The 26,457-nt window shown below is 39.5% G+C and overlaps 1 protein-coding gene and 1 long non-coding RNA gene across 5 annotated transcripts in view; one reads left to right on the top strand and one right to left on the bottom strand.

The window, feature by feature from the left end:
• The window catches only part of TBCA (tubulin folding cofactor A), a 40,013-nt gene extending 18,778 nt beyond the window's left edge, over positions 1 to 21,235 (bottom strand). The window contains exon 1 of one of the 4 annotated variants that reach the window (XM_053931357.1): positions 21,180 to 21,235. In XM_053931357.1, coding sequence (XP_053787332.1) covers positions 21,180 to 21,220 — 41 coding nt within the window. In that variant the 5' untranslated portion in view covers positions 21,221 to 21,235. Of the gene's footprint in view, positions 1 to 5,032; positions 5,088 to 7,106; positions 7,295 to 8,153; positions 8,261 to 21,179 lie in introns of those variants that run through there. The other 3 variants (XM_053931356.1, XM_053931358.1, XM_053931359.1) reach the window with 3 other exon arrangements.
• On the top strand, positions 8,272 to 19,676 carry LOC128781642 (uncharacterized). The gene is made up of 5 exons (XR_008428442.1): positions 8,272 to 8,374; positions 15,965 to 16,152; positions 16,271 to 16,429; positions 18,579 to 18,625; positions 19,564 to 19,676. It is a non-coding gene; the product is annotated as an uncharacterized LOC128781642 (long non-coding RNA).
• Positions 21,236 to 26,457: the final 5,222 nt, after the last annotated feature.

A 26,457-nucleotide genomic window follows, 5' to 3' on the forward strand; every position in this document is an offset into this window, starting at 1 on the left:
TAGATTTGGTACTGTATATCTAACATCCAGAAATAACTAAGAGTCTCATTTTCTGAATTATATTTTCAAATCACTGACTATGTAATATACTGTGTATCTGTAAGGTTAATGTGTTCTGAAAATGTAGAAAGAAAAGTCTTAAGAGGATAGAGAAACCTGCCCAAGTCGAGTTTTATCCAACACATCTACAAAATATCTAAACATTCCACGTCAATGTAGATTTGTTATTTTTATTCTCCACCCAGATTCAGTATTTCCTCTGGACACTGAAGTGTTATTTACACTTAACTCTTCCTTTTTTATCCTAGAGTTTCAAAATAAGGCCTCAAATTTAAAGACAGTAATTTTTTTTTTAATTAACCATTTCTGTGAAGAGTAAGTTATCTAAATACTAGAACAAAGAGTCACAATTAAAATAGTGGTATAAAATATTTTGCAGTTGGGTCAGATGTTAAAAAAACAAAACACCTGTAAAGAAGTTTCATTTTTTAATATATTTTATTGCAGTCTACCCATACCATCCTGCTTTCTAGCAAGCACTGGCAGTTCCACAAACTATCATGAAATGTACGAGAACTTTTGATTTGAGGCACATTAAAAATAATAATGGTACCAACTAGTGACTAAATTTTCATTTTCCCCCCTTAAAAATATGTCTACGACCCGGAAATCCTCAAGTCCTTCCTTTCCTTTCTAACACCAAATGTTAAGGAAGTAAAAACTGACAAACAACTGCATACATTAAGTATTAGCTTATTCTCATTCTTCAAGTCTCCATTTATATTAGCTCTTTTCAGCTATACTTAAATGTTCAACTGAAGTGAAGGCTCCCACATCCAGATTTAAATCTACAACAAGCTTGCTTTCCTTAAGTTATTTTTCATGGACCCTGGAGAAGACATCTATACCCTGGAAACAACAGATGAAAACAACCCAAACAGAATAAAAGTATTTTGCTAGAATCTTCCAGTCTTTCATGATGAAAAAGTAGAAACATAAGATCCAGTTATTCTACACCTTGTCTCTACTGCCAGTCAGTAGTTATCTACTAGGGAAAGATTATAAAGAAACAAATGAAGTGACATTTCTGGTGGCATACCTACCTCTAGAAATCAAGTTAAGGACTTTTTATCACTGAAGAACAGAACTAAATCATAAATGTTTTTACAGACAAGAAATCAGCTCCTAGCTATGGTTGCTGCCCTTTTAAAATTCTTAACACATTTGACTTTCATATCACTTAATGTAGTAACATCACAATTTCTGTTTTCTCTGTAAGAAAGAGTTTTATAATTTTAAAGTTGGAGACTAAACCCAGAAGAGCCCAAAGGGCTTGAAATAATCTTAAGGTAGAAAGAGAAAAAAAGTCCTTTCCATGTCGTTATGATTTACTTCCTTCTCCATTTTCCTTTACTCACTCTCCCTCCCCCACTTCAGCTCCCCAACCTGAAGAGCAAGTAACACAAGATAGTTTGAGACAGCAAAAAAGCTGACCACTGGTGAACAGAGGTCTTCTCCTCCCTGGCTCTAGCACACACCTCTGCCAGCAATAATGTTCAAATGATCTCTCCATACCAAAACTGCAGGAAATTAATACAACGAACAAAACAAAACAAAAAAAACAAAAAACAAACAAACAAACAAAAAAAAAAAAAAAAAAAGAAAGAAAAAGAAAACAACAATCAGCCCTCCAAAAAATAAAAAACAACAAAAACAAAACAAACAAACGCTGAACAAACCAAAGCCCAAACAAATAACAACATGGCAGTTTTTCTCATGTGTTAAGCAAACTGAGTGAGCTCAGCAAAAGGTTTGACTAGGATCAGAGACCAGAGAAGGGGAGAGGGAAATGAGATCTCCGTATTTAGGATCACTTTGATTTCTCAAGGGACTTCAACCCCAGTCTGTTTAGGGTGCAGAGTTTCAAGTGCTCTTCCAACTTTCAGCTGCTACAGAAAGAGCCCCAAATTGCCCTTCTTTCTCACTTCACAAAGGCACCTACATTCTTACTTCAGTCCATATACATCAACACTGTCATCTCCTGTAGTTGCATCATTAGCAGCAGCAAGCAAATCTACCTCTCTGATCATAAAAAGGGCAGTTTATCTGAAATTTGACAGATGAAAAAATTATGCACAATGGGGGTTTTCTGCATGCATTATGAAATTAAGATCCTCTGTATATAGACAAAAATTCTACCTTCTTGCACAGTCAGAGACAGGAACTACTAATGGATGCCTAGAATAAAAGTGGTAAAATGGTACAAGGACAGAGCAAGGATGTGCTACTACAGCTAATGTTCCCCCAACATCCAGTAGTTGCTGACAATTCAGATTCTACATGAGCTAGAATGGTACCTGTGTGCTTAAGCCACCAAACACAGACTTCTTTCCAGTATTAGAAAAATCAACATAAGAAACATTTTCCTGGCTGGACTGAGCAAAGCAGACCTCTGAAGAAGATGAGGGGGAATTGCTCAGTTTTGCTACTAAGCAAATTCACTATGTCCTATTCACCAGAAAATGCATTTCTTTAGAACTAACGTTGCCATTAACCATTGTACATGCTAATATGCCATGGATTCAGCCTAAGAGCACAGAGTGAAAGTATTGACTAGATAATGAGATATCTATGCTAACTTAGTTCAAACTTAGAAGTCCATGATAGTGTAGTTGTACAAGGCACAGCATTTTTCCCTTATAGTATAATCAACTTCTTATATAAATATTAATAGTGTAATAGTAATTTTTCTTCTAGTATAATGTATTAACACTATGCACAATTTTAGGGCAAGAAATTCAGCAACTGCAGTAACACTGGCAATATACTAATCACTACCTGCAGAGCTTAAAATACCAGGTCCTTAATCTGCAAATTTTACTTACACACACTCTTGGGTTTCACTAAGAATACATAAGAATACATACTTTACATTGCATAAGAATACAAACTTTACAGACTAAAGGGCCCAAGAGAAAAAACCAAGGAAGGATGAAGAAATACAGCACTTGACCCGGGTATGCAAACTGCCTATTTTCTTAGCCATGACTGCCTACTTTCTGATTTAGATAGGATACCAAGTTTATGAGCTTATTTTCTTCTTTTAGTGACAAAACCATCACCAAAGATAAAATTTCTCTTTTAAGACTCAAGATGTAACAATACATGAGTATATGCATAATTTTTAGTCCCTTCTGTGTCTAACAGCTTATAGAACTGTTAGATTTACAGTGACACTTCAGAGTAACTTTGCAAGCTTGGGTTTTCTCAAGGATTACTACTGTAAAAAAAGATGAAAATCAGATACATGATTTTTTAAGACAGAAAATTATTTAAAGTTAAAAATTACTTGTAAAGTTAAACAATTTAAAATCATCTCTGTAACTAGAGGCATCTCTGAATCTTCAGGGCTTCACTTGTTCTTGCCTCTACAGAAAGTTGTAAATGCTAAGGAGCCCAAGAACCTCAGTTTTAGAGAAGAACAAGAAGTGAAGCCTCTGATGTGAAAACAATTAGGGTTGCCAAAGATCTTCATTTTCCCTTTGTAATCCAGGCATAATCTCCAGTCAAGGTTTTTTGTTTTGAAGAAAAAACCACAGAATCTACTTCCTCTCCTCTAGGCCTCTCCCAGCTGGGAGTAACTGTAAGTGCTACAATAATGAGAAAAACAAAATAGAATTGCAGTCATATTATGTGTATAGGCAATTCACAATGCATCAGAAAGACTTACTACAGTTAACAGAAAAAACACTGAATACCGTGGTCTTGATTGAGATTTCCACCTATATGATTCAACAATACTTCAAGTCAAGGCAGGATGGACTGTGGTTGTTAGCACAGCTGTAATTCACCTCCTGTATATAAAGCACTACCATAAATTTAATACCATTTTTCTAGATTTCCCATGGATCCACATTCTAATTCAACAGAAAATAATTATTTGTAACTGTTTAATCCACACAGGTGCGTATGCGGCTCCATGCCATGAAGAAAAACAAAAGCACTACACATATGCATAAAGCCACCAAACTGGTACTACCAAGCAACTGGAACTACTGTACCTCCAAACTTTTGAAAGACTGCTTAAATAACTGAAGGTTAAAAGCCACAGTTTTGCACATATTCTCACCCAAATGAAAATTTTAACAAAATCTCCTCCTTAATATTGTATCACTAACAACACTTATGGCTGTAAATCTGCTTGGGCATGTTTTAATTTGACAGCCAAAATGATAACATTAATAGATGATTACGGTCACCATCGACATGCAAAGATAGTTTTGCTTAGGGGGTAGAAAATAATGGTAAGCACAAAAAACCTGAGATGCTAGATTTTTTTTTTTAAAAGGTAATGGGATGGAAAAAGGAATGCAAGAGACAATCTTTTACAGATCTGATTATTACTAATTTAAATTTGTTAAATATTTCTAAAAAGGAATCACTTAGGTTTTCTCTAAAGGTATAGTAACAAGTAGAATCAAACACATTAAAAACAAAACAAAAGAAACCACCACACTATGCAATTTCCACAGCAACACCTGTGCCCTTGTCACAGCTTTTTAAGATACGTGTGGGTACTGATGTTGTTGTGAAGTTAAAACTTATATTGAAAAGAATCAGAGAAACAGGAAACCCTTGAAAAAAGGTTTGTTTCTAGACCTTCCAACTAATTATCCACGTTAAAAACTATGTATGTCACAGACCTTACCTCAGACAACATCTAAGTGCAGGTGCACTCTTTTCTCACATAAAGTAGGGGCTTTTATGTGTGAAAAACTGTGTTAGCAAGTCTCAAAGATTTTAAGCAGTCTTCAAACGCAGGGCCAACTCCAGACTTTATGTATCTGGTCCTGATGTCAGGAGCACTACAAAAGGTACTTAAGACTTATCTAAGCAGCTCTGGGCCACAATTACCATACTTGGCTAACAACGAACCCAAATTTACTACGACTCCAGGACTGCTGCGCTGCTGACAACCCTAGGCAACAGATGCACAATCCATCCACATTCTGAAAAGGGCTTTGGGAGTCACCTTGTATCCAACAGAGCATTCTGTATATTCACACTCTTGAATCCCTGAGCTCTCAGATGTGTAGTGTACACATATTAAATTGCTTTATCATGCTGACTCAGTATAGTTGAGCAGCTCTGCAGATCATTCCTCAGTACCCAAATGAGATATCCTAGCCCTTCCCATTAATTGAGCTAACAAACAGCTGTTGCACAAAATCCTCTAATTGTAACAAGAACAAAGAAGAGAGACCTGAGTTTCTCATCAATATATTGGTTCTATGAGTCACAGTGAGGATCTATGGCTAATGGGCAACATGCAAGAAAGCAACCATACTTCATATACAGTGGACAGAAGATGGAGATCTCTAACTCACACTGGAAACAGCAAATTTCTTGAGTAACAAAGAACACAAACTGGTTTTGTGCTTGAATTAGCAATACAAGAAGTGAAAAAGGAGTGAAAAGGAGTCCTCGCATTCTTCATACTTCTCTTGCATAAAATATATCCTGAACTCAGGGCTAAAATAATTCAATTTAAGAGAATTGTTCACATTTATTTTTAAAATCAGACCAACAGTTTTGTGTAACTTGCAGAACTTCCTGTGCTTGAAGCAAGGGAGAGAATCAGTGTAAACTGCTTTGCAGTATGATGCTATTTCACAAAGAGAAAAAATAGTATCAACACCAGTGCAGCAAGCAAAAGAACAATCTTGTGAAGATAGCAGTTTTAGAATGGTAAATTTGAAAAAAAAAAAGGAATTGCTTCACAAAAAATCAATACACTTTCCCCATAGGTTCATGATGTAAAATTCTATAATCAAGGCTTGTAGATTTGTAATTATGGTATGTCAGCCACATTTAAACAAGCATGTTAAAAGATTGTTAAAGTTAAACTAACACAATTGCAATGTGAATTGTCTTAGTCTCATTCTAATCTACTTGTGTCACTTTCACTTAATCAGATGGAAACTATGGGCAAGTGTCAGTGCTATTTTCAGGCAACCCGACTTACTTTGTTTGTGGCAGTTTTAAAAATTATTTCTAGTCTGAAATGCAAATAAGGTATTTTAGAAGGTTTTTTTTTTTTTTTTTTCCCTAATCAATTCTCTCACTATCCAGCGGGTAGTTGCTTGAATTTACTGAGAGTAAAACTATTTTGAAGCAATTAAACAAGAAGTATTGCTTGCTAGGACATAAGCCACAAATACAGAAAACATTACTACTCATGCTCAACAAATCGATTTCTTTTGAATTACAAATTATTGAAATTATAAAATCACCAAGAGCCTGGCTATCAGATTTGCCAAAAAAGTAAAAGAGCTCCCTATTTCTAGTTTAAAGTTCTTTCACTGATACACAGCAATGTAAGAAATGTGCAAGCAATTACCTACAACCTAAAATACAATCTCTTCAGAGGAGTACACAAAGAATTTATGACTTACTGCTAAAAAAAAAATACCAAAGCGGAACAGCTGCTTCATTCTTAGCATGGAAAAAAAGTGACAAGTTAGGTAACTAATGAGAAAAAAAAAAAAGCTACAACAGATGATTAGCACAAATGAAATGAAATTTCTAAAAGCTCTCTATATCCTAACAGCTGACCCCTACCTTTTCTGATATATTCTTAAAGCCTGAGCACTGAACATTATCAATGTGCTTTTCTAAACAGAAAACAGAAAAAAGCCTAATGAAAATTAACTGAAGTGCTAAATCAGTCACTTTATAAAATGTTTAATAAGCCTCTATGCAAGGAAAACAATACCTATGGAGTTGTTCTAGTTCAAAATAAGAGGACAATGTAGTTGACACAAGTCACAGGTATGCCCACTGCAGCAGAATGCATAACTAGGTTTCTGGTTAGAGAAGGAAGGGTGGAGTGGGACAGAGCCATACATCTTCTTGTATCTGTATGCAGCTGTCACAGAACTGGGAGCTGCCGCTATATCATGTCCCCACAGGGAGTTAAGATAACATTCCTCTTCTCCCTTTTAAGTTACCTTCACTTAGAGAATGCTAGCTGCTGCAGAGTAACTGTAAGATATGCCTGTTGCTATTGCACAACACACTCAAGCCAAGTTTACTTGCCTACTTACATGGACATTCCCCAAAAGAAAATCTGAATCTTGTTGACTGCATTTGTATTGTTTACCCAAACGTTTTCATCCTTTCTTTGTACTAGCTCTGAAATGCATAGTTGTGTGGTTTGCTTCTGTGTTCAGAGAAATTCTGAAGTGCCTTTAAGACCAACAGTGACAACTTTTCTAGTCTTCAAGTCCGACCTTTCAAAGTGAATCAACTACAAGAAAATGTGCATATCTTACTGACAGGAATTTGCAAAGTCGTAACATGAAGTTGATTATATGAAATTACACAATTTAACATCCTCATCCAGCACACACACTAATTCTTGTCTCTTAGCCTTAATAAAAGTCTTTGTAGCCTTAATAAACCCGAGCGTGACCAAATAGTGTTTAAAGCTATAATAAGAGTGATCTTGACAGATACACTTTTCTTAAAACTACGACTCTGTTGAAACCAGGAAAGATCAAGGTTATGATGATGAATCTACCAGGAGTGCCCATCCTTCGAGGTGTTTTAGGAAAGAATGGAATGCTATGGTCGAGTTAACAAGGCGGTGATGTTTGGCCACAGGTTGGAATCGATGATCTCACTGGTCTTTTCCAACCTAATTGCTTCTGTGATGCCACTGGTTCTGCAACTTCTGATACAGAAATATTCAATAGCAGCTTAAAAAAAAAAAAAAAAAAAACAAACCAAACAAACAAACAAAAAAAAAAAAAAGTTTGAGGCTTCATACCTCAGCAAGGTATGAGGCGATACTGCCCTGCACACCGAGGGGGCTGGCTTACTACCCTCAACTCCCAAAGGCACTAACGAAAGGGAACGAAAACCGTATTTAACTGTGTCCCAGAAAAGCGCGGCCTGTTCCCGACGGCGGTACGCGAGGGGTGGAAACCCGTACCAGGGCCGCTCTCCGGCACAGCCCGCCAGCCCCGCACAGCACCGCGGGCCCGCGCGCGGCATGGCCGGCCCCGTACCCGACACGGCCGGTCCCGCACGGAGCCCCGCAGCAGTTCCTCGGCCCGGCCGTGCAGGGCCATGCCCCAGCCGCCACTCACCGCCTCACGACGCCAGTCTTAATCTTGATCTGCCTGAGGCGCGGGTCGGCCATGGCGGCGGGCGCCGTGACTGCGCAGCTCCGCGCCGCGCATGCGCCGAATCGCCAGCCCGGGCGGCACCACCGGAGCGGCGGGAGCCCGCGCCTCCCCGCCCCGGCGCAGTGGAGAGGGCCGGGCAGCGGGGCGGCGCTGTTCGGGTTTGCTCGCACACGGGGAGAAAGGTGGGAGCGAAGCACCGGTGTCGGTGTAGGAGCAGTTCCGAGCGGTACCGTGATGGTGATGGGCTGGAGAGTCACCGGCACCATCCGCTCCCGGCCTTTGGTAACGGGGTCCACATGATTAACGCCATTTCACACCATTCTCTGGTGCTGTGTCAGGCGCTTTTCCCCCGTTATCAGGCCCTGAAAGTCCTGTGCACCAAGGAGACAAACCAAACAGATTTCTTTTTCCCGTTCCACTGGCCTCAAGGTTCCTCGGCACCAGGCCGAACTCTGCTCCTTGCTCTCCTGCATATCCCAACACCCGGGCAGCCCAGTGCTGTGGCCCTGTTGCAGCACTGGGAAGCTGTAACCTCCACAGCACTGCCTGCCTGCACCTCCCAGAGCACTGCCTGCCTGCAGCCCCCCAGAGCACTGCCTGCCTGCACCTCCCAGAGCACTGCCTGCCTGCAGCCCCCCAGCACTGCCTGCAGCCCCCCAGCACTGCCTGCAGCCCCCCCAGAGCACTGCCTGCCTGCAGCCCCAGAGCACTGCCTGCCTGCAGCCCCCAGAGCACTGCCTGCCTGCAGCCCCCCAGCACTGCCTGCCTGCAGCCCCCCAGCACTGCCTGCCTGCAGCCCCCAGAGCACTGCCTGCCTGCAGCCCCCCAGAGCACTGCCGGCCTGCAGCCCCCCAGCACTGCCTGCCTGCAGCCCCCAGAGCACTGCCTGCCTGCAGCCCCCCAGAGCACTGCCTGCCTGCAGCCCCAGAGCACTGCCTGCCTGCAGCCTCCCAGAGCACTGCCTGCCTGCAGCCCCCCAGCACTGCCTGCCTGCAGCCCCCCAGCACTGCCTGCCTGCAGCCCCAGAGGCATCTCTCTGTCACCTTTGACAGGTCCTGAGGAGGAATTGGGACCAGAGCTGTCACTAGACAGTGAGACCCGGGAAATCCCAATGGCCAGGGACACCTGTGCCTTCATCTGCTTCCACTGAGGATTGAGGGAGTGATTCATGTTCTTTTATATGATTTTCAAGTCTAGATTATGATTGCTATATTGATACCGTAAAAAGTATGCTATGATCCAGCCCCATCTGCAGAGGGTCCATGTGAACAGAAATCATAAATAACATTGTGTTATAAATTGTATATTTTACTACTTAGAGATTGCACTACACTCTTCTCAGCTGTGTCTTGATTTGACAAGAGACAGCTGAGAGGAGACCCCATAAATATCTGTAAGTATCTAAAAGGAGGGAGTCAATAGGATTGATCCAGACTCTTTCTAGTGGTGCTAAGCAATAGAACAAGAGCCACTGTGCAGACACTGATGTCCAGGAAGTTCCACCTGAACATGAGGAAGAACTTCTTAACTGTGCAGTGACTGAGCACTGGAACAGATTGCCCAGAGAGGGTGTGGAGTTTCCCTCACTGGGGATACTCAAGAGCTGCCTCGACACAATCCTGTGCCGTGTGGTCTAGGATGACCCTCTTGAGCAGGGAGGTTGGACCAGATGACTGACTATGGTCTCTTCCAACCTGACCCATTCTGAGTTATATTCTGTTAATAGAAATCCTGTGTTGTTCTCGTAATAAATTCTGTGCTATACTAATAATGAAATCCTGCTAAGGAAAATGAAGCTTTAATTGTTAATCTGTTGTTTAATGGTTAAACTAAGTGTTAAACAGTACAACTTAGTGTTGTCACAGTTTTGCCAATGATCTCTAGAAGAACTTGTCTGTCTTCTTAGTGTCTGGTGGTTGGTAAAAGCAATAAAGGGGCAAGATTAGCACTGGCAGCTCAGTCTTATAGTTGAAATCAGTTGTTGGTTCAAGGGCTGTTTTCCTTTATGGTTATACTTAATAGAGGCTAACTACTTAAGGGTATACATTCTTGGAAAAAAAAAACAATCCCTAGAGTCTGTGTTTGAAAGAACTTCCCCTAAATGAGTATTTAAATCAACAAGAAAGGAAAAAAAATAATAGCTTCAATGAACAAAAAAAGGCAAATACATTTTCAGTGAATGCAGTTCAGGAAGGTCTGCAGAGCATTTTTTTCCCGCCACATCCTTTTGTCCTGTGTTAGTGGCTTGTCTTGACCTTTGGCATTGCCAGTGACCAATATCTCTTGAGAAAAGCTGGCTGCAAGGAAGGAAGTCATGTTGCTTCTGGTGACATGACAGTTGCAGGTGATTAGCCAGCAGCTGTGGCCAAGTGGCTGGCACCACCGGGCCCCATTCAGACATGGTATAAGCATGGCCAAGACTGCTCAAGTCCACAGAGCTGTGTGCTATCTGCAGAGGAGGATGAAAATGAGCTCTCTTACAGAGCCCAGCAAGCCTTCCCAGGAGACCTGGAACACACAGCCCTCACTTGGCAGGTTGTTGCTGAAGGGAGACGCAGGTCTCAAAATCAACACTAGCTTAATGCCATGAACAACTATGACCTTGAGACAAATTCAAAGATTTATTATGTATTTGATACACAAATCTGCCACCAGCCATGTAGGAGGGGGAGGAAGGAGGTCAGCATTCTGGCAGAGACAAAGGAAAATGCAGCCCCTAACTTTGCCAGAAACAGTTATTCGTGTTTACTTAATTTTTAGTATATGATAAATAGATAACGGTACAGCTGCCAGCACACAGCTAGACACTATCTAAGTGCATAAGAATTATAAGAAGTCCATAAGAATTATGGACACCATCTAAGTCCATAAGAATTATGTTCCCTGGCTGTCAGTATATGAAATAGTATGAGTATTCCTTGTAGTGCAAACCTCTTGATCCCACTTTCTTATCAGGTGATTATTCCTGGTCAAAATTGTCTTCCACAAATAACCCCCCAAAATGCTTACAGAGTTGTTCAACACCACAGATACAAGCAAGTAGCACAGATATGGAATTGGACAAGGATAAAATGGATTGCTGTTGCACAGTTTGTAAGACATCTGCTAAATATGCTGATTCAAGTGGGAGCTGTGTTTTGTTATAGGAGAGGCTCAGTTACATAGGGATGCTAAGTAATGGAGAGATACCAGGCAGAAGCTGAAAAGGGTCAAGGGTGAAGTCCTTTCTCATTTCTGCCTTTGTACCGTCTCCAAACACCACTGGAATGGATTCTGGTTTTAACTGTGCTTCTGTAAAAAGGAAGAAGCCCACTGGGAAGTGGTGGTATAAAATCAGATGGAAAGCTACTGATTTTCAGCAAAGTTATTGTGACAGTACAATTTACCCTAGGCAGAGAAGGCAGCAATGGTGATTCCTCAAATATGACACTACTAGGGAGCATAGGTTACAAAACAGCTCTCTCCTACAGTTTTCAGGGTTAAACTGTGCCCATAGTAAACGTTTAGCTACAACTCAAGCCTTTTCTAGCTAACTTGAGGCTTTTTAAAAAACAGTTTTTCTTAGGTCAGACCAACCATTCTGTGAAGAACTGGAAGTAGTGAGAGGAAAAGGGATTTATGCGTGTGCATCAAAAGGAGAATATATCCTTTTGCGAATTATTTCCATGGGTCCCCTACGTACAAATGAAGAGATATGTGCTATAGCTATTCATTGTTCTGACGCACATTGCAATCATGATGTGCAGTTTTTAATGCATTGTGTTACATTAAACTTAGCCTATGGTTTAACACCATGTAACATAAATTCCTGTGAAGGGAGTAACATAACATGATACTGTCTTTTAAAAGACACACACGATTTTTTCAGATCACCTACTTTTTATCCATGAGTGCCCAATCCAAAAATCAAGGTGGCAGATGAAAGTGGATTGAATGAGTATCCACAAACCAGAGTATTTATCTTGTGTAGTTTTGCTCACTGCTACCTGTAGTCAATGACTCCAGTCAATTTTTATGTTGTAATGCATGAGCAAAGTTGATGGACGTATTTTTTTGACACCCCTAGTTAGATTTTATTCAGGGTCAATCAAGGGAGACCTGACAGCCGTTAAGACTATAAAACACACTGAGAATCCTCACAAGTGTTTATTTCTCAATAAAGACAGCTTTGATTATGAATCTTCTCTCTTTTTGTCCTACTTTGGAGGCAGGTTTTCTATTTTAATTGATAGTTTATTTTAAAATAGACATATCAGTAGGAATGATTCTCATTGGAATTAAAGTGAACTATTGAATAAAAAAAACTATTGATTTGATAATAATTGGATATAATAAAATCTTCAGTGAAAGATCAAACTCCTATCTGAAGTTTAAAGAGCTCATACAATAAAGCTGCATGTGATGAATTTCTTCAGAAGAAGAATAATTACATTTTATGTATTTATGTATACTCATAATTTGTTTATTTATCTCCCCCTGAATCATTAAAGTCAGGATTTTTTAAGACTTTTCATATATTTCTTGAAACCTGTCTTCAATGCTTTCTGTATTCCTAAACTATTAATGTAAATTTTAATTTAATCGTTTTTGTTGTACAATACAAAACAAAACCATGACACCAACTGACATCTGTGTGGTGTGGATTTGACTGATCACATGGTTCAATGCAAAATTTAACTACCAGCCAAGAAGATACCTGTGGTTTTTGGACATATTGGAAACTGCAGTTTTTATCACTCAGGATGATATTCTCCAATGAAGAAACAATCTTTGCCCGTGCTTATCAGACAGGAACATATAGGTAGCACACAGAGGTGGAGGACAGCAAAGTGGCTGCCACCAAATAGGCACATAATGAAAATATCCTGTGTGGTGCTTCAGGTAACATTCTGAATGCTTCTCACAGGTCAGTAAAACAGGCAAATGGTACCTGCAAAGTGTGACATCAAGATGATGCAGTATTAGAAAGCCTAAGAGAGATAAAAAATGTATGCTTTTAATAAGACACCAATCTTTATTTTCAGAGATAAACATGCTGTCATGGTATAGCTTGATGCTGTAAAGCAACCGGCAAAAAAATCACCTACATTGTGATTAAAGTTTAGCACTCTACAATATCACTTTAGGACATTTTAAGTAGTTTGTAAGTTGGTGAGTTGTTGTTGCTTTATTATCAAAATGTAGAGGTTTCTGGTGAGTTGTTGTAGTAATCTGTTCATCTGGCCTAAGTTATTTGATAGATCTATTAATCATTGGAAAGGAAGTGTTAAAATAATTACTAATAAAACCTGCTGCTGGTACAAATGCTGTTGACACTATAAATAATAAGAACAGATTAGTTCTGTAATGGAAATTGGATTGCTGGGTGAAATAAACTTATTAAAAAGAAATCATTTCAATGCTGAAAAAGTTAGGGTCACACATTCAGAAGTACAGAATATAAATTAGATGTACAGAGTGAAAAACTGTGACTTGGGAACCTGTAGCCCCAGAGAAAGACTGTGGGGTTGTGATGGCTAACCAACTAAATATGAGCCTGGCTATAATATTGTGGCTGACAGGGAGCAGGTAGCACCTATTAAATATACTGTCTTTTTGGTATTGTATTGGAGTCTTAAATATCTAGAGATGATGAAAGGGTGAGGCACTGGCTGAAGTCATATACCCAGTTTTACACTTTTAAAAGGGAAAAAGAGCTTGTACGGCTCAGAACAAATCCATGGGAATAATACAGTACCTGAAAAATACACCCTATGCAGCAAGCCACAAGAAACTAGTGATGAAAAGAAGGGAGTCGGTTTGTCACCCACACAGAGAAGGAATTTCTGATAGCAGAAGATTCACAAAACAGCAGAAAGAATAAGCAGCAGAATACAACAGCAAGCTCAAACTAGACAAAATCAGGATTGAACTCAGGAGGACAATTTTTAAATACTAGGCAAGATATTTTAAATACTGGTAAAACTATCAATGAGAGATGGAGGTGTTTAAGATTGATTGTTTTTTGTAAAAAAACCCTTTGGTTTCACCAGGAGGAATGGGAGTGTATGTCTTTGCAAATAGCTAGATAATCTGAAAGAACGAATCAGGGTCTGGAAGAATGGGTGTGGAGGTCTTTACGAACAGCTAGCTGCACAACTTTGTTGCAGAACTGAGCACAGTCTGAACTTTTGAACTTTAGGGGGAAATGAGAATGCTAAATAGACTTACCAGTTTGAACTTCTCTGCCCAGGGTGGGCTTAAAACTAAATTTATTGATCTTACAATGCATGATATAGGGAGAATACATTTTTGGGGGAGTCTGTACCCTCCTAGTACCTCAAACAATGGGGAAAGGGAAAAGGCAACACATAGTAAGGAGTTTAGGATGAAAAAGAGGATGCATCCTCCAAAAACTGGAGAGAGACCCCACAAGTGTGTGGCCCTGTGGACTCTCTCCCTTCTTTTGATGAAGTTGATTTTTTCAGGACTCCTCTGTGTCCTGTGTGGATACTGGCCTTTGTCACTGTGATTTTCTGCACAGCTTAACTGCAAGTTAAGTCACAGTGTAGAAATTAGCATGTAAAATCTCTATGAGGGTTTATATTGTAGAATCATAGAATGGTTTTCATTGGAAGGACCATCTAATTCCAACCCTCCCCACCACGGGCACGGACACTTTTCAATAGACCAGGTTACCCAGAGGTCCATCAACCCAGCCTTGAACACTTTGAGGGATGGGGCATCTTCTCTGGGCAACCTGTTTGTGTGCCTCATCACCCTCACAGCAAAGAATTTTGTTCTTATATCTGTTCTAAACCTGCCCTCTTTCAGTTTAAAGTCATTCCTCCTTGTCCTGTCACTATATGCCTTTCTTGAAAGTTCTTCTCCAGCTCTCTTGTAGGCCTGTAGTAGGTACTGAGAGGTGCTATAAGGTCTCCATAGAGCCTTTTCTTCTCCAGGCTGAAAAACCCCAATTCTCTCAGGCTGTCCTCACAGGAGAGATGCTCCGTTCCTCTGATTATCTTGGTCTCCCTTCTCCAGACTTATTCCAGGACATCCATGTCTTTCTTCTTTTGGGGGCCTCAGAGCAGGATGCAGCACTGAAGGTGCAGTCTTGGGAGTCTTAGAGCAGAGTAGCAGAATCCTCTCCTTGCCTTACTAGCCATGCTGCTTTTTATGCAGCCCAGACACAACTGGCTTTCTGAGCTGCATCTACATGTTGTTGGGTCATGTTGAGCTTCTCCTTCACCTACACCCCCAGGCCATCTCCTCAGGGCTGCTCCCAATCCACTGACCAGCCAGCCTGTACTTGTGCTTGGGATTGATGTGACCTACGTACAGGACCTTGCATTTGGCCCTGTTGAACTTCATGAGATTTGCATGGGCCCAGCTCTCATGCCGGACGAGGTTCCTCTGGATGCCATCCCCTCCCTCCCTCAAGTGTACCATACAGTTTGGTGTTTGAGAAATGTTTTTTGTTAAGCTTAAATAAGGGTGTTTTAAACAGAATGGGTCAGTCAGAATTATAATACTGTGTGATTTAATCTGCTGTTTGCTTGGCTCTATTTGCTTAGCATGAGCAGCTGGATTTACTTGAGCCCTGAGCTGTAAGCTGTGAACTTTCACCCAGATATGTTGGAACAGAGTTGGTTTGCTTGGTACAGTGTTGTGTTTTATCTTTAGTTTGGGAAGAATATTAATAACACAGTGATGTTTAGTTGTTGCAAAGTGGAAGTGGTTTTTATCCCTAAGTCTAGGCCTTTTTTCATTACTATGTCCTGACTGATTAGTGCACAAGAAACACAAACCAGAAGACAAGGAGGCTGCAGCCATCAGCAGAATCTACAGTTTGACACGATAAGAGCAGTTAACAGCCTGGCTATGGGAAGACAGAGAAAGAATCCAATAAGGTGTTAGAAGATCCCAGCCCAAAAATCACCATTGGACTTGAAATCGCGTGAAGAGTGCATGAGGGCAGGTGCATAAATCATGGGCGTCTAATTGCCTGGCGTCTAATTGTTGCTGGGTCAGCTTAAGCTGATCTGTTGCTGTATCATTCTATTAAATTATTTATTTTTATAAATCTGACATCTTAGATTCTGCTGCAGAAAACCAGGATAGAGCCTGAAGGAGGAAGTGCACCTGAGAATGAGCACGTGTGCAAGCATTTGGAAGGGAGCCCATCAGCCCCACTGAGAACAGACTCCAGTCCTAGCAAGGGAAGCCTGGGTGGTGTGTGTGACACTCCTTGAATGGTGAGAGACTTCTTGGGCTGTGGCTTCTCCTTTAACACTTGGTGTTGTTTACCAATGTGCTGAGAGCGCACTCAATCCCACTGTGCCTATTGCTGACAAAGACGTTAAACAGTGGCAGCCCCAGTAATGACCCCAGAGGAACATCACTTGTCACCAATGTCCATTTTGACAGCAAACCATTGACTACAACAATGTGTTGACTTGCCAGCCAATTCATTATCCACCATGTGGTCCATCCATTCTGGTATTCTAAGTAGTTCCCTCCATCCAACCTGCTTGAAAAAATGTGTACATGTAAACTTAGGAACAAGACTTAGCTACAGGATCTGAAGTCCATCCATTGAGAACAAACTTAGTGCTGAAATCCCTCTTCTTGACTGTTAAGGTGTTTTTTTTGTATGGGAAGGAAGGGGAGATAGAGATCTTTTTCCTTATTTCTTAGATAGAGGTCTTTTTACTTATTTCTTACACACAAGGCATCTTAGGTACAAATGATACTATAAATAATTGCATCAGAACTTCTCACTGTAAATATATATGAAATATTAATTTTGCTAAAATTAGCTTGATCAAACCAGTTTAATGGGATTTTCATATTTCTAGTCTTCAGTGAGGGATGAAAACCTTTCTATTTTCAGAAATGTAATTTATTACTTTTAATATATATAAAACTTTCAAAATACAGACTGGAACAATAATTTCTAATCCAGAAGAAAAGATGAGCAAACATGAGGAAACCAGGCCCCTGAAATATCATCTATACCAGAGTTATACTTAAGTAGCGAATTTCATCTTGCTTAAATGAAGCTGAGTCATGATGTTTGGTTCATACAGTGCAAGTTGGATATCTAAAACTGTTTGGATGATTCATCACCTACAAATGACTAAAGCTAGATGAGATGAATCTAGACTGAATGCCTAAACTGAAAAAGTCACATGCCCCCAACTCAGTCCTGGGTATGTTTAAAGTTTGTAGGCACTGTATTTCCAACATTGACTTAGGGGAAAATTCCCCAGAGCATGCAGAGAAAGACCTCAGCAGTGGCCATACATAGCATGCCACACCTAAGACGACTTTAGAAATTCCAGCAAGGTTTTCTGTCCCTTCCTTATCTTTAGAGTGATTATTTGCTGTTGGTTTAACTCCACAGCTTAACCCAAATTGTCCAGGATTTAGAAGGACATGGGTCAGTGCACAGTTTTTGCTGCCAGGAAAATATCCACAGTGAGAGCACAGAAAATATTAAGGAAATATTTATGGAAAAAACTTCTTTTAGCCTGTACATGATGCTTCATGTTTGCTACAACAATTCCACATGATTGAAGCCAAGACATAAAAAAAGAATAACTGTACTGCCAAGTGATTAGGTCATCTCCCTGTGAGAAAATATGCATAGGCAAAATAGTAAAATCTCAGTAGGTGGTTGTGGGGGGGGCTCCCACCTTGGAAAGTTCCTGCTTGCCTGGTTATATGGATGCTGTCTTAGGAGACCTTCCTTGGCAGAAAAGGGAATTCAAGGAAGGTGAAAGCTCATACCACTGACCTACTGGTTAAAGCAGCAGCACCAATACATTTAGGCTTTTAAGAGAAAAGATGTAGCTGTCTAAATCCATTAGAGAGTTCAGACAGGGCATCCTGAGTATGAGGAAACACCTGAAAGCACATCAGCAAAGACACTGAAAGTCTGAATTTGATATGGTTTTCTCACTGGTACTTTCTTAAGTGCCCTGCTCAGTTTGTATTTGGAGACATGTAATGCCCCAGTGACTGTACCAGCAGCCCAGGTATCCAGTATGCTTTTGTGAATTTCTAGAGGGACTGAAAAGTTAGAATTAAAATAGATATTTCTATTTAATTTAAAAATATATGTAAAATTAATTGCATTAACAATAAAATTGAATTCAGATGTAAAACACTTCAACCTCTAATAAAGGTTAGATTTTCTCAGCATTATTTCAGTATACTAGAAAGATTCTCCTACTTAAAGAGTAGTTGGCAATTAGAAGAGAAACATTAAATATTTAAAGTCAACATAGACTTTATTAAAATAATTATTATGTCTCCAAATCCAGTAATGTACTACTTTTTCATGTACATCTTTTTCTTTCTTTACCATGCTGCTGATATTGGTTTATGCTTGCTTTTCAGATATTGTTCAGAAATGCCTGTTTTCTTTCTTTTAGCTGAACTGGCAGGTACAGCACTTTTTAAATTTAATTATCATTGCTCATGGAAAATTCAGAAATGGCTTGAAAGCTGAAAATGTGGCACTGTTTTGTGTTCTAATCTATGAACAAAAAAAGTGGACAATATGGACAAAACCCTAATAGTGAGTGGTCAGATTTTCAAAGATATTTTGGTGCCTAGAGATGGAGACAGATGACCAGTGGGAGTTTCAAAATCCCTCCTACAGATTAAATGTCTAACTCCTATTGACTTCAGGGTAAATGAGGCAATAGCCCCTATAGGCACTTCCAATAATTTCACTAGCCATTTATCTGCATGTTAGATATCTAAGTATTAGCTCCTGGAGACAAGTAATCCCTCAGTTGCCTAAATATATCCCCTTCTTTTATTTAGTAATCTAGCTAGTTTTAAATAAACTTCCTTCTTACAGGGAATAAAGGGATGCCATATGTTTAAGAGAGTTAAAAACAATTAATTAAACCAGTTTTATGCATTTAAATTGATTTTTAATTTCTACCCCAATGCATTTTGACACAAACACCAAATAAAATGATCATTTGGGAAAGAGAAGTGTTATGTCATTTTTCTGAGATAATATATATGTAAAACAGAAAAGTCTGAACAAATTAGAATGACTGTCACACTCTCATTGTATATATTTATATGATAAAATTAAAAAAATACATTGAAATATCTCAAATACACCTTGCACGTATAGTTGCAAATCAGCTTGTGCTAGTTATTGTGCCAGTCAGAGAGAACAAAGTTGATTCTCAAGTACAAATGCAAAAAAAATTTAAAATCAGCTATCTAATTCAAGGTTTCCTTATCATTGTTTTAAATCCTGATAATAATTGGGAAATTATGAGCGGATAAAGACTAACAAGAATCTGTAAGATATAACCCTGTGAAATACAGTCATAATCTTAAATCTGTTTTTTTCCAGAATAAGAAGAAATGTTGCACCTTGTCCTCCTGGTTATTGACCCGGATCTATGAAGATTTCTGTGCCTTAATCAATGCAAACATAACACAAATAAAATGATCATTTAACAGTGACCTGTTATTTGAGTTTATGATTACCCATAACTCTGTTCCAGCTTATCACAGGTAGCATGTGCTGGTAATAACCCATAATATTTCAAGCTTTTTAATTTCTGTGTTACACATCACAAGTGGGCCTCTGAATACTTCAGCTTAAGTCCTCACTTTTCAGAACCCTTGACACATTGCTCCTCTATGTCAATCTGGCAAATAAAACAAAGGAAAAACAGCTCTGCTTAAGGAAAGGGAAGAACACAGCCTGAATCTCATACTATCAAGTTGAAAAGAGCTTATACATGATGAAGCTTGCATATGTTATCACTGTGCCCTGCAAAAGCTTTTTTTTTTTTAATTGCAGGGAAGTAGATCAAATCATATTGTAAAATAGGAGACGAAAAATAACATTAGCTTCTTTTCACTGACACTCAGACCAAAACATTTTATCTCTTGGTTTTCTAAATCCTATTGCATCTTGCTGAGAAAACTGGGAAGAGCAGGGAAGGGCAAGGAGCTAAATTTTCTTAGTGAGTGCATGAATAACAAGACCTGTGTGCATAACTTTTCTGCACCACTTGGAAAATTGCCTCCCACTGCATTTCCTTGAGGATTGAAGAAAAACCTTTTTTATCTCTAAGGGTTATATAAGGCTTAAACTAATATTTAATGGTATGGAAATAATAATGTGACATCCTTCCAGTAAATACAGCTTTGAGGTGTTCAGCATGTTTTATAGTAATGGCATTCCTTAGTCATTTATTGGTGGTGTGAGCAGATGGAAAGAAAGGAAAAAAAAGAAAAAAACCCACAAACAAAACTAAAAAGGTGCACTTAGAGGAACTGCCTTGTCTGAGAATTGAGAAATATGAGCAGTTTTTCTATACAAACTTCTAGATGAATATGACAGGGCTTACTTGGCTTGATCTCCTCCATGCCAAATTTGGTTTCATGTATAAGTGCTTGAGTGTTTACTTACCCTAAACCATTTCATTAGAACCAGTGGCTGACTCTAACATTTGCTAATTTGCTTTATTTAATTATGAAGTCCTTGTTTAGCCCCATTTGTCCTCCAGCAGTCCCTATTCCTTCTTCACAAGGGAGTGTGTGGGCCACAAAAGGCCTCAAAAGGCCCTTTTGGTTTTCTCTATGCTAACAGAAGAGCAAGAGGGACTTTAAAGATATCCTTACTGGCCAGGATATCCATAGCCACCAAACAGCTGCTAGAATTTTGGAAACTTCTGCGATTCTTGTTTTAATTTGGTATTGCATCAGCCTAAGAGTGGAGGCAGCAGAGTTCAGGGAAGCCTGGCCAAATTTGTGAGAATTTGAAACATCTGAAGGAAGAAAGGGAGGACTCAACTTTTTCCTGCACACAAACACAGAGCAGAGTAAATCTTAACCTGCAAGTCCTCTTTGCTCAACAACTGCCAGCATGATGAAAACAAGGTGCTCTTCTTCTAGGCATAGCTGTTCATGTGTGGGACACCTTTCCCGAGGTTTCTAGCAAGCAAGTTTCCATACCTGGGACCAGCTGCTGTGCTTGGGTGGAGGTTAGTCCACATCACTGTAGCAGTCCTGGGATGTGAGATGTCTCAGGGAATCTGATGGGCCTTCATCTTCTGGGGTCTTCCCTGAGGTGCTTTGGAGTCTCCGCTTTAAGAACTACTGTTACTATTGATGTGCCAGTGCTGTATGTACTGAGGCAAGATCTTCCCTCTGTCAACTCCCAGGCACCATCTGTGACATGTGGCACAAATGAAACATAATGTCTTCTCATCCATTTTAAGGTAAGAGACCAACAACTCAAATTTTCTCTCTCATGTCTCACTGAAGAACTTATGTGTTAAAAGTACTTGTATAAAGTTGCTGGATTATGAAGTATGTACTATTTATTATTTTCATGCTTGCAACAGACAAAAGACAAGAGGAGATGACAACTGAAGGGAATATAGAAAAGAGAAGAGGTACATTAAAAGATCATGAGGAACAGTTTGTCAGCTTGTTCCTGCTTGTATATTGACTTGATTAGATGAAATACATGTGTACATTTATTCCATACCAGAAATAAATTATGGGGATACATAAAGATTTTACAAGTACAACTTGGAAGTAAAGTAGCTACTCAGAGGTGAAAATGTGAGCAATTATATAAACCATCTGCCTTACTGTCACCTGTTTTGTGCTTTCCACTTGTGTTTCATAGAAAATGGCTATTGAAATGTTTTGAAAATATTTTGACAGCATTTAATGCAGAATTTTTTGCCCCTTCTCCTGCCCAGCACAAGATGTTAATAAGTGCAAGTTTGGGCAAAAGCAGAATGAGTTCAGTGTCTTATCTGGCTTATAGAAGCTTCCTACCACAGAACAAATGTCCTAAGGCTTCTTCTATAATATTAATAGCTAATATTATGCTCCTCTGGAAAGAGTTTTCCCCTCAGGAAAGAGGGGAAACACCTACTGCATTTTACTAAAATAACTTCGAAAATTGTGGCATTCTTCATTTGTTCCATTTTGGCAATCCCCAAGCAGCTAGTTGTTTTTGGGTGAGGGCTACTTGCAAAAAAAAGAGAAAAAGGAAATAAATTTGGTAAAGCTTGGGAGCTGGAGAGCTAACAATAGCCAGGCTCCTGGGGACAGATCCTTCTTTGGAGTAAATTGCCTCAGCTATTCCAGATTTACAACAGTTTAGACCAGAAAGAAGCTCCCCATTTGAGCACTATACTGTTCCCTTTGGGAATAAGAATAGACCATTTCAACACAGATATTGGAGGAGATGTACAATCTTTGCTTCTATTTATAAAGTGTAAAAAGAGGCAATCTCTTCAAATTGTGAGAGTTTATCTTGAAGTTTATATTATATTCTTTCATAAATTGCTGTTGTAGCAAGAAATTGAAGCCATTTATCAGCAGGTATTGGAGATGTTACAATGATGCATTATGATACATTTAGCTACCAATATTTAGCTATCAATATGATACATTTATCATCAATATCTGGCCAATACTACCAATGATTTAGCAGGAGAGGTTAGATGAAAATACTCTGATGCATCATTAGGGAGACAGAGTGTCTGGAATGAAACACTCAAGTATCATTTATATTTCTTCTGCTACTCTGTCCCAAAATTGCATCACTGCAGACCAGGGGGAATTTTAGAGTATGTCTTCCCTTTACAGGTAGGAAGTTTTTGACTCCTTACACAGAAGTTTGCACAGTTCTGATACCTGAAATTACCAACATCCAGGTGAAAGTCATTATCTAACTTAAAAGTATGTGATTTGAGCATACACAGCCTATTTTATTACTTGTGTTACTAATTATAGTCAGACAAAGGGAGCTAAATATTTCAGGTTTACATTTTGAGGCTTTTTTGCCCAGTCAATTTTCAAAAGTATCCATGACCATAAAAGCAAGTTAATAAAGAAATTAGCACTCCAAATCCTGAGCACAGAGCACTCAAAAAGTGGTGCTCAAACAAATGTCTGAATATGTTCGATAAAATGGACTATTGTAGGCTGCCTGTCACATGAGCAGTCATTTCTCTTGCAAGGTAGCTGAAATATAGAATCTTAGAATTGCAGAAGGGTTTGAGTTGGAAGGGACCTTTAAAGGTCATTTACTCAAGTCAGCAATGAGCAGGGACCTCTTCAGCTAGATCAGCTTGATCAGAGCCTTGTCCTATCTGACCTTGAAGGCTCCCATGGATGGGGCATCTGCCCTTCCATATCCTCTTTCACATTTTTCTCAGCATTTCAGCTCATGGGTGAATAGGAAGCTATCGAGGACAGCTAGCTATCCATGAGTGTATAATTTTGTAATTGAGTATTGGATAACAAAAAATAGGCAGCCGTGGGTAGAAGTTGCAAACAGCATTCCTGTTTTCAGGAAATGAACAGTTCAGTTTAGTGAGGACAGTCACAGAAAGAAATAGCTCCTTGTAAGAGACTGGACAAAATTATTATTGGCACAAAACAACTAGGGGGTGTGTGGGGGGGTGTGTGTTCAGAAGGGGTGGGACATAGGGCAGAGCAAATTTTGTGAGGGTGGAATTGTGCACTATTCCACAGCCCGCACTTCTGGAGCTTCCAGTCCAGCCCATAATGGCTGTCAGTCACTGGCACAGAGGAAGCAACTCTGCCACAGGACACCAAATCTGGGGGTGGGGAATGGCCAGACCAGATAAAAAGCATTGCACAGAAATACACACAGACACATTGCTATTGTCCCTGGATTTTGTGGCAGCTGAGACCATGCTAGATCCAAGGTGGTAGCTACATTCTTCTTTTCTCTCTCTTTTTTTGCCTTTGTCCTTTTCTTCTCCTAATTTCCTCTTCTTGAAATCTAGATAATTTAAGGTTGGATGTGTTAGAGTTTGCTAAGTCTATGTTTTGTGAAATACTTTATTCCGATTGAATGTTTGCTTTAAATTCTTCTGCGTTCTGAATCTTCTGAAGTTTGCCAGTAATGTTTGTTTTTTAACCTCCTGGGAACTTTTGTCAAATTCTCCTTTCTGCCACCTCAGGGAAAAGTAGTACCTTATGCCACTTTTAAATAAAATGCTAAGTGAGGGCTGGGGCTTTAGACCCCTCTCTACATTAAAGACATTGAGGTGCTAGAGCATGTCCAGAGAAGAGCAACAAAGCTGGTGAAGAGTTTAGACACTAAGTGATATGAGAAGCGGCTGAAAGAGCTGGGTTTCTTCAGCCTGGAGAAGAGGAGACTCAGAGGAGACATTATTCTCTAGAGCTGCCTGAAAGGAGGATGTAGCCAGGTAGGGATTAACTTCTCCTCCCAAATAATAGGCAACTGAGCCAGAGGAAATTGGCTTCAAGTTGCACCAGGGGAGGTGTAGATATTAGGTATCAGGAAAAAATTCTTCACTGTCAAGCATTGGAACAGGCTGCTCAGGAAGTGTTCAAAAATCATGTAGATGTGCTTAGGGACACAGTTTAGTGGTGGATCTGGTAGTGTTAGGTTGATGATTTGACTCAATGATCTTAGAGGTCTGTCCCAACCTCAATGATTCAATGACTCTCTGATTCTATATTTCAATTATTGTACACATATTAAGACTGCAGCAAGTTATGTGGCAGTTCAGCTGTGTCTCACTGAAGACAGTAAAAACATTCGTGTTCATATTAATGCTTGTCCCTAGTATCATTTGACATCCCTAGCAGCCATTCAACAACATCACACATCACCATAATTCCCAGAACAGCAATTCTTAAACAGGTTTTCCTCTAATGTTTTTACAATTAGTCATGCTGAAGAGAAGAGAAAGTGTTTTCAGTAAGTTTATTCAGAGTCCTCCAAAATCTCTGTTCAGTCTGAAAGTCTCTGAGCACCTTATTTTGGTTACATGCAGCTTTATTAATTAACAATGTATGGACAGTAACTTTCTGTGGACATCAAAGCAATTCAGACATGCAAACCTCAAAAAGACTATGAGAATCTCAGAATGAGCTGACAATTGAATAAGTAATGTGAAAGCTGATCAAATAAATCATTAAAGTATAAGGAGAAAGTGTGTATCTCAGGGAAGTTCTAAACTAAAAAATGGCTGTGCTTAACAAAACAAGGCAAGGTTTTTGCATGTGTCTGAATCCTGATGATAATAAGGGAGAAAATAAAATGCCATCATACTTTTTATCATAATAAATACTTTCCCTGCTCTGGAATGTTGTCCTCAGTTCTGCTTGCTGAATCTAAAAGAAAGATTTGCAGAATTAGGCTAGGTCTGTACTGCACCAGAAAAAAAGAGCAGAAGACAGCTCGGAGCAGGGACCCCAGCAGCTGATTTTTCTCCCAGCCTCATGTAATTCCACTGTGCCTGCATGTGTTCAGGCTGAGCTTTTCACTGCACTCAAGGTAGAATGGGCTGCAGCTGAATCCTACATGTGTCATTATCGAAGTCCAATCTTATGTCCAAACAATGGAAAGGCAAAGTAGATTAGACTCAAGCTCAAGTCTGAACATGGGATCAATGTGACAGTGTTGGAGCAGCCCCAGAAGACCTGGAGAATGAAAACCATTAGAAGAAAATGCAGATAGTTGTAGACGTAGAAAAAACTCAAATGCAGATAAAGGATCAAAGGATTTTATTTCTTTTCTATGGAAAAAAAAAAAAGGTGTGATAAAAATATTTAAAATTACAAATAGCCTGTAGAAGACACTTTCCTTTCTGTCTTACATCACAAATGCTATAGGGCACAGAAATAAGAAGACAGAAAATTCAGAATGGTGAAAGGTTTTTTCACCTGGCAATTAGCTAAACTGTCAGTGTCACAGCTGTCAGTGAAAGCAGAACTTTGAGGAAGAATCAGCTTTTGCTGTGAAAAATTGAATGCAATGTGTTGATGCCAAAAAGCTTTGGAAGAGGCATAAATGTTGAGCTTTGAGTATTAAGCTAATCTCTGGATACCAACTACCAGCAGTTGATTCACAAATTACTTTCACAAGGAGTACTGAGCCAACATGTTCCTCCTGTTCCTACTACCTTCTGCAGCAGATGCCTCTATGGACAGGATATCCTTGCCTAGACTGGTGGTCATGATCATAATTGTTGCTTGTCTCCAAGTTTAAATTGTTTTTAAACATTGGAAAGGAGTGCTAGTTCAGTGTTAACTTAAAAGCAAAGGATAAATTGTGGTAGCTGAACATTATCAATCTTGAAGAAAAGTGACTAGAGGCATGTTTAATAATGATTTATTACATGCACTTGCTAAGTACGAGTATTTAGAGCAACAGTAGTTCACTGTAGAAACTAGATGCCCAGCCCGTTAAAACTTTATTAAAGAA

Source organism: Vidua chalybeata, chromosome Z, assembly GCF_026979565.1.
Source record: "Vidua chalybeata isolate OUT-0048 chromosome Z, bVidCha1 merged haplotype, whole genome shotgun sequence".
Taxonomy (NCBI): Eukaryota; Metazoa; Chordata; class Aves; order Passeriformes; family Viduidae; genus Vidua; species Vidua chalybeata.